General features: G+C 36.9%; 1 protein-coding gene across 8 annotated transcripts in view; it reads right to left on the bottom strand.

Annotated features, from left to right (window-relative positions):
* The window catches only part of TNIK (TRAF2 and NCK interacting kinase), a 392,286-nt gene that overhangs the window by 120,468 nt on the left and 257,542 nt on the right, over positions 1-14,276 (bottom strand). For all 8 annotated transcript variants that reach the window (XM_053221211.1, XM_015088561.3, XM_027061444.2 and 5 more), the window contains exons 5-7: positions 9,686-9,796; positions 5,988-6,078; positions 3,641-3,771 (exon numbers count right to left, since the gene is read on the bottom strand). In XM_053221211.1, the coding sequence (XP_053077186.1) occupies positions 3,641-3,771; positions 5,988-6,078; positions 9,686-9,796 (333 nt within the window). The remainder of the gene's footprint in view (positions 1-3,640; positions 3,772-5,987; positions 6,079-9,685; positions 9,797-14,276) is intronic.

Genomic DNA, 14,276 nt, shown 5'->3' with positions numbered 1-14,276 from the left:
GACTATGAAAAATACTTGACAACCCCCATCCAACTGAAATGAAATTCAAATTTTAAAAATAAGAATTTAAACAGCTTAGGAAGTTTGAACCGTTTTATTAATTTTAAATCTTTTGAATGCTTATTATTAAATGAGAAAGCTTCCATTATTGCCCTACATACTTATCAGAGAAATGAAACCTTTCCTTTTGCTTGAAGTGTTTTGACAGAATTTCTGAAAACAAGAAAGAAAGGGCCTCTAGGGGGAAAGTGAACACACCAGGCATATGAGATTCTAGTACTCCTCCTTCGAATAGGGGTTATTTTCAATCAGTTACTTACTGTGCCTGGTAGATATCAGACAAAACCAGATTGCAAAGAAAACCATGAGCTCTTCAGACTACTTTTCTACAGAGGGCTTTATTTTCATGAGTTGCTGTAGTTTTAGAAAAATTTACAGCAGTCTTTAAACATATCTTAGACAAAGAGTAGATGGTAATCTATAAATAATAAAACAATAAAACAATAAAACAAAACTATTCTCTTACATTTTGTTTTCATTTTATTTCGTTTTTTTTAAAGCTCATTTATTTATTTATTTTTATGTTGAGAGAGAGAGAGAGCGAGCACGAGCAGGGGAGGGGCAGAGAGAGAAGGAGAGAGAGGATCCCAAGCAGGCTGCGCTGCCAGCACAGAGCCTGATGTGGGGCTCGAACTCACTAACTGTGAGATCATGACCTGAGCTGAAACCAAGAGTCGGATGCTTAACCGACAGAACCACTCAGGTACCCCAGTTTTGTCTTTATTTTAAAGGACATCTGTGACATCTAATAAAGCCTAGTGGCTTTCAAGTCATCTTTTGTTCCAAACATACCCCTAGGTGGAAAGTATCGATAGCACATTAGAGCCCAAAGTGTCGACATAAGTTTCTGAGGTTGGAATATACAGCTGGGTCAAACGGACTACCAGATGCACAGTACTGAACGCCTGAACCTTGATGGGGTTGCAAACTAACTTTATGTGTCGAAAACTGCATGTACAGACCCAGCTTAGTTAATTCTTTAGAGGTGGTGGGTATTTAATAAATATGTGCTGAGTGAATGAAGAAATGGTTTTGAAAGGCAACATATTGTCACGTTGTCTCCTGGTGACAGACTACATACCTAAGAATGGTGAAGAGAAAAAAAAGGATACAATCTGGTGCCAAGAAAGAAGGAGAAAGATTATATTTACAGAATCACTGCTTCTCTAGTCCACTGTAAAAGTGTGAAATGGTTGAAATAAATCTTCAAAGAACGCTCAAGCCTTCCTTTTTGCCCAGTCTTCCTAACTTAACCCTTTAGTCATGATCCTTCTTGTACCTCTGACAATGACCGGGGAGGCTCATGTTCTTGCCATGGCTTCTTCCTCCTTTTGTACCACCTGCATTATAACAGTCCTGATGAATTAATTCTCACTAAGGTCTAAATGACTAATATAGTGAACCTGTTCCTCATCAGGATTCCTTATTTTTTAATAAAAGACACAGAAATTAGTCTTAACTTTATTAATGTTTCAGGATACGTTAATACTTTAATAGTCACATGGACTTTCCAGTACCTCTGAAATCACCTCGTGCAGCATGATCCCCCTGTGGTTACTCATACACCAGGCTGTGTCCACACCTAGAATTATGCATTGGGCTCAAAAGTCTTTTGCTGATTCCAAACTATATTCCTTAGCCTTACTCTGAGGAAAGAGGACCAGAATATCGGTTTAATTCTAAGCTTTGGCTTCGCCAGAAGGAAGTCCTCTTCTACATTATTGAAAACAGTTAAGTCACAGGGATCTATTTTATGTCACAGAAAATAAATGCCACATACAGAACAACTACCCAAAATACTTAAAAGGCTAAGCCAAGGGTAAAAGTTTGAAACACCCTGATTCTCTATGGTATGTTATAAAGTAGTTTAAACTATCTATGGCCCAGAAGTAGTCTAGTTAGCACTTGTTAAGTATAACTACTGTTTGAAGAATTGCTTATAGAAAATTATGATACACATATCTGGCCTGGGACATATATTTTGTAGTGGCTCCTCTGAAGGGATTTGCAAATTAAATTATTTAAATGTGCTTATCATTAGCAGTTTAAATAAATGACATTTATTTTGGCAAGAGATTAATTTTTAACTTGGCAGCTGTTTTCAGACAGATTGTTGTCAGGTTATTACAGTGCCTAACTTTGAAAGAAGGAAGAAATGTACAGGAGATTATTTTGGTTTTAGACTTTCAGCTTGCATTTCTCCAAAGAGGCAAATAATTTCGTCCATGCCCTACGATACTGGGTCCCAAAGACATTGCAATGTTGGCATCTTTGTGACCTGATTTCAATAATAACCCCACATGTGGAGAACTAAAAATGTTCTTTAAAAGAGGAATTCTTCAAATATACTCTTCAGAAGCTGTTTTGTTGGTAAATTGGAGATTTATATAAGAGCACATCATAGAGGAGCAGGGTAATACATTGGTAATATACTGAAAAGAGATTTGCAAGATGTCGGCTCAAGCCCCAACTCTGAGAAGCCCACTAACTTGGGGTATACTTGCCAAGACCTCTGGCCTCAGTTTCCCATCTTCCAGAGAAGGGTGTTTGGAGCTGACTACTAAAGTCCTTGCGTGAAAATCCGTGCACCTGTGAAACCAGCCTCAGTAGTATCAGGTTTTGCCCAAGGTTGTCCTGTGGTCTACACAAAGACCACAGGGTATCTCTTCATCTATTTCCCCGTCTGAAAACTCACAGTTCCTACATTCCATTTGCCTCCAATTTTAATATTTCAACTTTCAGCCACAATTCATGACAATAATGTCACCTGACATTGCAGCTGTCAATGGGATAGTAACCCCAAATTATGTTTTATTACTGGCTAGCATAATGGAAAAGAGGGAGGCTTCTTGATGAAGGGCACAACTACCACCATCTAGTTAAACACTGCTTTGAATTCATGAGCAAATTGCCAGTTTATGATACAAGGTAACAAGCCACCAATCGAATTTCAATGGAACACTACAACAGGCTACAGAAATACCATAAAGTAGCTACCAACACCCCACTTCATTCTCTCTCATTGAAAAGAAACTTCAAAAATTAAACTTTGAGCAATGGAGAAACGAGGAAGTCTATTTTTAATCGGAAAAGACCCAAGACAACACATTGGCCTCTTTTAGCATAAAAAGCTCTCAGCATATACATCCTTCGCCAAAAGTTTAAACACTAATCAAAATAGAAATCTATTGTTTTTTTCAAAGTTTTAATTTAAGTTCCAGTTGGTTAACATGCAGAATATTATTAGTTTCAGGTGTACAATCTATTGATTCAACGCTTCCAGAAGAAATCTATTTTCTAATAAGAAACCAGACTAAGTTCAAGAGAATATAGAAAATGGTTTCAACATTTTTTACAAATAAGCAACCAGATATAATGGGTCAATTCATGAAAAAGATTCTCACTTGAATGTCTTACCATTTTAAATTCAAATAATGCTTTTCAGTTCTCCCTTTGGATTACATAAATCGTAAACCCAGGATTATATAAATTCTAAACCCAAAGGCACATGAGAATTCTCCCACTGCAAGATTCAGGGCAGGATGTGAGACATAGTTTTGAAACAATGAAGAAGTCATACCTTGAAATCATATGTGGCATCTGGGTTTTCATCACAGGCAATAACTTCTGGTGCCATCCAATAAGGGGTCCCAATGAAGGTATTTCTCCTGCCCACTGTTCGATCAAGCTGGGCACTGACTCCAAAGTCCACTATTTAAGAGAAGACAGATGCATGAAGTCAATGTCCTTATATGGTGATAAAATGAATGTGCATTTTTTTTTACTGTGGCAAAATAAACCCAACATAGAATTTACAATTTTAATCATTTTTAAGCGTACAGTTCTGTGTCATTAAATACATTCACATTGTTGTGCAACCATCCCCACCATCTGCTTCTAGAACTTTTCTGTCTTCCCAAACTGAAACTCTGTACTCATTAAACAATAACTCCTCATTCTCTCCTTCCCGCTCCCCACCCCTGCCCCTGGCAAGCACCATTCTACTTTCTGCCTCTGTAAATCTGGACTACTGTTGGTACCTCATATAAGTGGAGTCATACAGTATTTGTTTTTTTGTGACTGGCTTATGTCAATAAGCATAATGTCATCAAGGTTAATCCGCATGTGTCAGAATTTCCTAACTTTTTAAGGCTCAATAATATCCCATCGTATGCAGGTGCCACACTGTGTTTATCCATTCATCTGCTGATGGGCAACTTAGGTTGCTTCTTCCTTTTAGCAATTGTGAATGTTTATTTTTAAACTCTGTGTATAAATGGATAAAGTATACCAATGAGGAAAGCACAAAATGCTGTATTTGGTTAAACCAAGGGTCTGTAGGGACCAAAAACAGGTGTTGAATAAAAAGCAAGCCTTGTTTGCCATAAAAGAGAGTACTTAGAGGATACAAAGGAAGTGGTTATGAGCCAAGTTTCTAGAGTCAGACTGCCTAAGTTTGCATCCCATTTCTGCCACTTACTAGTGATGTCACCTAGTGCTAGCAGATCAACCTCTTTAGGCTTCAGTTTCCAAATTTATAAAATGAGGGTGATGATATTTGCATAGAGTTGCTATGATGGCAAAGTGAGAGAAACTATGGAAGAGTGTTGTGTACAGGGTCTGACATAATATTCTCTCAACAAGTGACTGTTGATTAATGATGACTGAATATTCTGAGGATACATTATCTAGCCAGTATACACAAACATATGTACATGCACGCACGTGTGTACACACACACACACACACACACACACACACACCCTGCCTACGAAATGTATGCTTTTGTTTTAAGAGGGAATTACTCACAAGATGAAAGTTTGGCCCCAAATGCTAACTAAGAAAAAATGGAAATTATGTATTTTAACAAAGAGGCAAGAACAAATGTTTAGGATATAAACACAGGAGATATTTCAATCTCTCTGAAAATAAACAATCATATGGGCAATACCTCCTTTCTAGATGACAAATTGCATATCCTAGAGATAGCTGTCAATCCACGCCCTTACTCATAGATGCCAAGCAGGCAAATGCATGTGGAGATTCTCTACCTTCTCTTCCCACCAGATTGTTGGAAAGAAGCACCAAGGAAAAGGGTTGCCTCACAGATAACTCTGGCAAGTGGAAGTAGGATATCCAGCATGCATATTCTGGATATGTACATGCATAAATATGTATATTCTCCTACAAAGGAGAATACTGAACACCCATTTTGTGCACGTGCCCTAGGTAATAATGAAGTCGATGAAAATATAATGTAAAACATATGGGAATATAGCAGGAATTCATTATTCTAAATGTGTCTAACAGGATATTTTTCAGTAAACAAATGAATCATCACTTTCTGTTATAGCAGCAACAAAGTCAACAAATGGTAAGATACAGGAAACCACTTCAAGGTCAGTCACTTCTAATCTAAAGGGTTTTGCTTAAAAAAACCCTCATTTTGGGGGGCACCTGGGTGGCTCAGTCAGTTAAGTGTCTGACTTAGGCTTAGGTCAAGATCTCACAGTTTGTGGGTTCGAGCTCCGCCTCGGGCTCTGTGCTGACATGTCAGACCCTGGAGCCTGCTTTGGATTCTGTGTCTCCCTCTCTCTCTGCCCCTCCCCCACTCACTGTCTCATTCTCTCTCTCAAAAATGAATAAACATTAAAAAAATTTTAAAAAACCTGAATTTTTTCCTACGTATTGATTAAGCAAATGGTTCTGTCTGCTATATTGTATACCAATTCACTCAAGCACTTTTAGAAAATGTTTTGAAACAGACAAAGAAACATTTTCCTCTTCGTTCTGTAGTACACTGACCTCCAAATTCACAGTGACAAATTTGCATTCATTAAAAACAAAACAAAATGGAAAAACAATCAGCTGTTGAAATAATCGTATCAGTTCCCTCAATTCCTAGGCTCACTGGATCCTGTTCTTACCTAGTTTAACTTCTGCGTTCTCAGTCAGCAAGACATTCTGCCCTTTAATATCTCGATGAATCACTTTATGCTGGTGCAGATGACTCAGCCCCTGGAGTAACAGAGAGTTGACAAGGGTTAACAGGACAGAAGCCAAGATGCAAATAAACTAGCTGGGTTGTCAGTGATCCCAAAAAGATGTGAACTCACCCAGAGAGACTTTTGTTATCAGACTCACATCTTTCATATGTGTACAGTGCTGTTCTAAACTAGGCAACTGATCAATACAAACTAAAATACAGAAGCAGTCTTTGCAACGCCCGGTGCTGTATTAATGAACTGCTTGCATATCAGCATTGATCTCAGGTAGCATGGACCCAAGCGGACTATGATGCGGCTCTGGCATGCACGAGTTTTGGCTGATAGTACTGAGAAAAGTGAGGGCTGGCTGCATGTGCTGGTTTGTAACAGAGTCTAGAGTCTCTTACAGAAAACTAACCTGATTTAACTAAGTACTCCAGTTTGTTTTTTAAATCAATATCTGAATTCAAAAGTTAAAAGTTACATTATAGTGTATAATTTTAACTAAGCACAATGAAACATTTCTCAGTCCAGACAAGAAATTTCCCATTGCCTTTAGCCAAAGTGCCTCACATTAAAAAAAGAAAACAGCAATTTCCCTTTCCTTTGTTTGGCATTCATAGCTGTCATCTTTAGTGCTTTATGATATTTATGACTTTGTGTTCATTATATGAAATAATTATGTGGTGGCATCCAAACCTGATTGTGTTCCCCTTCTCCATGAGTTACTCTCACTTTGGCTTCTCTGTGGTCTGAGCTCTAAAAATCTACAGACTTGCTCTAAGTCAGACAAAGCATAACCTAAAATAATCTCAAATTGGTGTCTTAAAGCAAATTATGTTATGCTAACACTTGCTCATTCAAGGTATTTATACTCAGGTATTGCCATTTTATTATTTATACTTTGCTGTCTTTTTAATTTTCCTGCATAATGACAAAACCCTGGTATGAAAAATGAAGTTGACATAAAAAAATTCTAAATATCTGAATTCCCTTGTTGAAAAGACTCATCAGAAGAATATGGATGTTCAAAAAGATCAATGTGTATGTTCAGGAATATCAGTAAACATAAACCATGAAGAGTTTGAAGCATTGGCTTGGGTGCTAAAAAATTACCTTTCTTATCTAGTCAGGGTAGCTCAAGGTGGACATCAAGCAGATTAAAATGTTTTACAGCATCTTAACATCCCATGAATTCTTAAAAGAGGGACTGAAAATTCCTTGGCCTCCTTCACTACCAGAGCTTTTGGAAGCAGGTACCAGAGCACACAAGTGAGCCAAATGCCATATTTTATGACATCGTATGATGCATGGAGGGTTATCTCTGAAACTTCTTGTGATTGAGTGTCTCTTCCAATGAGTCACCTTATCTCAAATGCCAGTACCTTTTGGGAGAACGTATTGGAAGAAGGAAGAAAACAGTTTTCACACATTCTACCCAAGCATTGAGGGAGAATCATCGGGTGATGATCCTGCTGTTTTCAGAACCCTGGAGAGCACATGGTGGATCCCCAGGGTTCCCCAGCTGGGGTTCCTCAGCAGCACAGAAAGGTATATTGCAGAACCAGCCCTGAAGACCCAACAGATTCTTGGCACCACTGAGTGGTCTCGAAGACTAAATAACCTTTCGTGCTTTCTCTAAATGAGTAAAATTGTAAGTCAGAAATTCAAATGAAGTTGACAAAAAGGCACCTCGATCTTTGAAAATAAATGTCAGATTTGAAGGACAGCAGCAGCCATACCTCCTTGTATCCCACTCAAATTTTGTTTTGTGTTCTTTTGCCCACCCCAAGCCATGGAGAGCTTATCCTATGTTTGCTCTTAAGAGCTTTATTTTTTGTGTTTTTCACCTTTATGTCTCTAATCCAGCTGGTATTAATTTTTAAGCAGGATATAAAGTAGGTATCAAGTTACATGTTTCCACACGACTATTCAATTAACCAAGCACTATTTACTGATAAGGGCACCCTTCCCCCATGCACTGCAGCACTTCCTTTGTCATAAATCAGGGGTCCATATGAAGTGCATCTGTTTCTGGATATTTATCCTGTTCCTTTGGCCATCTGTGTATTTGTGTGACGATACCTCATTCTGTCTTATCTACTCAGTAGCTTTATAATAAGTCTTGGTAACTGGCACCATAACTCGTTCAGCTTTGTTCTTCTTCTTCAAGATTGCCTTGGCTATTCTAGGCACTTTGCATTTCCATTTAATGTTTTAAAATTCAGCTTGTCAAGGGGTGCCTGGGTGGCTCAGTCAGTTGACCGTCTGACTCTTAATTTCGGCCCAGGTCATGATCTCATGATTCGTGGTTTCGAGCCCCACGTTGGCCTCTGCACTGACAGCTCAGACCTTATTTGGGATTCTCTCTCTCTCTCTGCACCTTCCCTGCTTGCACTCTCTCTCTCTCTCTCAAAATAAATAAGTAATTGTTTAAAAAATAAAGCTTGTAAATATCCACAGATACACCTAGAGAAATTTTGATAGGGAGTTCAATGAAACCACGGATCAAACTGGTAAGAAATAACATCTTTACAATATTCAATATTCCTATCTGTGAAATGGTATATACGTCCATTTATTAAAGTCTTCTTTAATTTCTCTCACTAATATTTTGTAGTTTACAGTGTAGAAGTCATTCACATCTTTCTATAAATTTATTTCTAAGTATATGCTATTACAAATGTTATTTTTATGGGTCTATTTTCTTCCTTCCTTCCTTCCTTCCTTCCTCCCTCCCTCCCTCCCTCCCTCCCTCCCTCCCTCCCTCTCTCTCTCTCTTTCTTTCTTTCTTTCTTTCTTTCTTTCTTTCTTTCTTTCTTTCCTCCTAATGTGGTTTCAATTTCTTAATGCCTTCTATCCACCCACCCATCCATCCATTCACAGCACATAATCTGTCTCTCAAAAGTGTATCTTGGGCACATCATGAACATAGTTTTAACTTTTATTCCCTTAGATTAAGAAGGCAGAGCTTATAAATAAATTATGATTGTGAAGCAGATCTAGTAATAATGCTAAGTAAACGTACAATAGACTCCATATTACTAGCAAGAGATAAATAAACTAGTCTGACTGAACCCTGACCAATTACCTTCTTCCTGAATTGAGCTCAGTACATATGATACTATTGTCCAGATTGCCTGACTGAGATTAGTGGGCAAAACTGGACAAATATACGTAGTCTTATCCAGATATTTTGATTGATTTAAGTGACAACGTCTCAAAGATTTTTTTTTTTTCATTTAAAATCAGTTAGACGAGGTTATAAATGCTGGAATGGTTAACGTCATGCAATTTGTAAACTATTTTCATAAATGGAAAATTCAAGTAATCGAAAAAGCTCTAAAAATTTCATTTCCTAAGTGAAACCTTATCTCTATGATCTAAAATCATATTTCTAATTGAAAACACCATTGGAAATGGTTAAGGAAAGTCAACCAGTGTTAACCCCCTAAATGAGAGTTCACATGGCCTGATCAGAATGACTCTCCCTTCTATTGGAGCAGACCACAAAACCACCACCACTGCCATCATTGTTAGAATAAAGCTTTAGAAAGGTCTACAATACTTTTGTGAATGTCAGTGGAAGGTTGGTACTAAGTTCAACACCTCCCAAGATACTCCATGTTGTCACTTACTCGTAAGATCTCCCTGCAGATGTACGCGATCCACTCTTCCTTCAACGTGTTACCTTTTGTGTTCTTGATCAGGTCAGTGACAGAGCCAGCACCACAAAACTCCATCACCAACTGGCAAAGGAAGCAAACATACCATAATTATAATTATACTTCACAGCTTCCACTGGGTTAAGACAGCATAAGTGATTCCAGTTGGCTGCTTTAGAATGCCATTCCTGTAAGGAACAAGTGATCGTAAGACAATATATAAAACATAAACTTATATCTTAATTTCTTTCCAAAATGATGGAAAAGAAAGATTATTTTTAATTTTCCAATCTGAAAATTATTGTTGGAAATTGAGGAAAATCTCCATATTCTAAGTATTTTTAAAAACGAGGGCAGATGTATTTGAGAATATCTCTGCAGTTTTATCCAGCAATTGATCTCATCTCTCCTACAAAAGAGGATCATTCTCCTGTCTGAAAGAGCTATGGTTTTCTAGGCAGTCCAACATTGGGACAATAAAGTGTAGGCTGTTTATGCTATTGGTTTGTAAGTGGCACTGTAAGCTGTCAGAGTGGGGACTATCTGTTTTTAATTAACTTCAGCAAATGTTCCCGGGAGGTTAGACACATCAAATAAATTCGATAAACAATAAGCCTTAATTTAGCACCTTTCATCCAAAAAGCTTCAAGTTCTCTATAAATATAAACTCATTACAGCACTCAGCAACTTTATCGAATAGGCAGAAAATAATCCTCTCCCTTATTTAATAGAGAAATAAAGACTAGAAGAGGGAAAACAATCCATCTGATTTTACACTCATTTTCTAGGTTGAGGAAACATATCCATTTCCATATTTTCTCCCTTTTCTTAAAACTAAAAGAGGTCTTCTACAAATGTCATCTTATTAAGTACTTATATATTTTTTGTAATTATATGAAAAGAATTCAGAATAACTAGCAATCAATCTCTGACTAGACACTAGAAACAGAACTAAAATGGATCCATAAGAAATCACGTTGACGGTTTTGGCTTTGTCCAAATGTCCATTCCCAACATCAACACCATGGTTGCCTAATAGAAACTCAGTAAAACTCTGAAATGAGTTTCATGAATGAGTTTCCAGTGCGTCTTCTGACTTGTCTTATGATTCCACAAATGGCAGGAAATGCTACCATCTTCTCCAGACTGCCAAGGGAAGTAAAGAGACCTATTAGAAGTTTCTGTAAGGAAATTTGAGAAGTGCCACGGTAGCTCACACTGCAACCCAAAAAGAGTTGCAGAGTTGTCATATATGATAGCCAGGAAGCTATAGGAGACCACAAGATCATGTTAGAAAGAACTCAAGAATCAACTTGAAGAGGTTCTCACTGGCCAACTATGGGATGATTTGAGCATCAATAAAAGTAACAACTGCAACGGCTTGAAACACATTAAATATGCCTAACTAAATGCATTAATAAACAACCCTCAAAAAGAATATATATATAACTGGCTCCATCTTATTTTGAGACTGGTAAATAAAGGGAAAGAATCAAGAGTTTCTACTGCCAATCTGAGACAAGTTTTACCACTGGATAATTAAGTACTTAAGAGGTAAATTTTCTTTTCATAAACAGCAGGCATTCCATGCAATAAATGAAGAGGACAGAAGAGAATTAGAATATTACTATTTCATAGCCCCTAAATAAAAAAATTTAAGCACTGATTATCAATGGCTGCTAACACTAAAATAAATAAATAAATAAATAAATAAATAAGAAGTAACCAGACAGGATTTGCCTCTTGATTAGAATAGCAACATCACCTAAGAAGTAGCCTTGCCAAAAACAAACAACAGCAAACAAACAAAAAACCCAGAATCTGATCAAGTGTTTAGTTCCAACTGCCAAATTACAAAAAATTCAGAGTACTGAGGAACATGTTACCTCATGGGGACACAATCAAGAAAACCTAGAATAGGAAACTCCATAGGGCAAATGACCCATTTGCTTTAACAAATAAATTGCAAGAAGGTAAAAAAGGAGATGGAGGGGATATCTACAGACTTAAAACCATTAAAAAAGATATACCAACAATGTGCAAAGGATGCAACTTATCTAAATATGATTTTTTTTAAAAAGCTGTTAAAATTGTTGAGGCAATTAAAGCTTTGCATACAGACTAGATATTTGATGATACTAAGGAAATATGAGGTTTTTTAAAAAGTGTGATAATGGTACTGTTGTTATGTAAAAAATTCTTATCTTTTAGTGAAACATACTGAAATATTATGGATAAAATGATATGATGGTCTTTTCTATAAATGCTGCTGGGACAACTGAATATCCACATGTAAAAGAATGATGTTGAACCCTGACCTCATACTATACAAAAATTATCTCAAAATGGATCAAAGACCTAAATGTAAGAACTAAAACTATAAAACTCTGAGGAGAGAATACAGGGGTAAATTTCCATGACCTTGGACTTGGCAATGGTTTCTAGCTATGACAATAAAAGCACAAACAACAAAAGAAAACACAGATAAATTGGATTACATTAAAATTAAAAACTTCTATGCATCAAAGGATATAAACAAGAGAGTGAAAAGAAAACTCCCAGAATGGGAAAAATATTTGTAAATCATATATCTAATAAAAGTCTAGTATCCAGAATATATAAAGAACAGATCAACAACAAAAAAATAAACAACATCATTTAAAAATGGGCAAAACACTTGAATAGACATTTCTTTAAAGAAGATATACAAATAACCTGCAATCACATGCCAAGATGTTTATCATCAACAGTCATTAGGAAGTGGTAAATCAAAACAATAAGATACCACTCTATACCCACTAGGATGGTTATAATTTTTTTAATAAGTCAGAAAATAACAAAAGTTGGCAAGGATGTGAGAAATTGGAGCCCTCATATACAGCTGGAGGGAATGTAAAATGTTGCAGTCACAAACACTTTAATGGTTCCACACACATTAAGTTAACACAGAATTGCCATATGACCTAGTAAGTCCAATTTTAGGTATATACTCAAAAGAATTGAAAACCAAGTATTCAAACAAAAACTTGCATCAGAATGTCCAAAGCAGCACTATTCACAATAGACAAAAGGTGGAAGTAGCCAAAATGTCCACCATTGGATGAATAAACAAAATGTGGTATATCCTATAATAAAGTATTATTTTGCTATGAAAAGGAAAGAAGTACTGATGCCTGATACAACATGGCTGAATCTTGAAAAGATCATACTAATTGAGAGAAGGACCAAAAAGGCTCTATATTGTATAAACCCACTTATATGAAATATCCAGAATAGGCAAATCCCTAGAAACAAAAAGATTAGTGGTTGCCAATGGTTTCCTTTTGGAGTCATGACAAAGTTCTGGAACTAGATAGTGGTAATGGTTGGACAATACTATGTACTTAATGCCACTAAATTATATATTTTAAAATGGTTAAAATGTTAAATTTTATGTTATATATTTTTTATCAGAACTTAGAAAAAGAGATATAATGAGAAGATATGTTTCAAAAGAATAGAAGGAAAGAAGTGGGTAAGCATATGGATGGGCAGGATTGGTCAATGATTGCTGGTTTGGGGACTAGTGTTGCGCATACGAGTGTCCATTATATTGTTCTCTTTACTATTGTGTATTTGGAGGATTCTCTACAATACAAAGTTAAAGAAAAATCCCATTGTGTAGCAAACCATGGTTCAATGGTGGCAGGATAGACTGAAGAAACATCCTTGGGTTGAAATATTTTCTCAAGTGAGCTGAATATGTTTGTGCTCCTTTCTCTTCTCAAATCTCATTTTGACAAACACAGTGACCAGACCTCCTATGAATCCTTCCATTGCTCCCATATCAGCGGGAGAAAATGTCCCACCGCTGAGCTCTATTAGGCCACAAAATTATAGTTCCCGAGGAAAGCAGTGGAAGCCCAGTGACTCTAGTCTTTTAAAATTAGATTGGACAAAATACTTTCAAATATTCAGTAGGAAACAATCCTGCTCTAGCCAGGCACTAATGTCAGTGATTTCTATAATTTGCTTCTCTATTCAGCTCTAGCTGAAGGCTGCTGAATTCTTTTCATCTCACTATGGAATGAAATGATTGTTAAATTGTGTAATGGGATTTAAAAAAAAAAAAAGAGAAAGAAAGGAAGAAACCAGCATTTGCTAGCAACTGGTTCCTGCAGCCACACAGTGACACTGATAATTACTGCCACCACGCAGCAGGGACCCTCCCTCATCACAAGTAACCTCATCACATTAATAAACAGAAACGGCTCAACATGCCAAGCCCAGCAGCAGTAAGTCAATAACTTCACATCTCACAAGCAAGAAATAATGGATCATTAATATCTTCCCCCAAAGAAAGTTCTTGAAGAGTTGACACTGGGGCAACAATACTTGCTAACATTAACTGAGAATCTGCCATGTGCCGGGTGCTGGGCTTGGTGATTTGCAGCTACTGATTCATTAATACGCCATTGCCTCAATTCCCTTTTCCTTATTCACTTAGAAATGAGGCTTAGTAATGGTCTGCAGCCTTATCCATGGTATACCTACTCATTAAGTAAGCAGAGTGTGTTGAAAGAAT

Source organism: Acinonyx jubatus, chromosome C2 (assembly GCF_027475565.1).
Source record: "Acinonyx jubatus isolate Ajub_Pintada_27869175 chromosome C2, VMU_Ajub_asm_v1.0, whole genome shotgun sequence".
Classification (NCBI taxonomy): domain Eukaryota; kingdom Metazoa; phylum Chordata; class Mammalia; order Carnivora; family Felidae; genus Acinonyx; species Acinonyx jubatus.
Note: the sequence above shows the minus strand (reverse complement) of the source record. Positions and strands in the feature narration are given on the sequence as shown.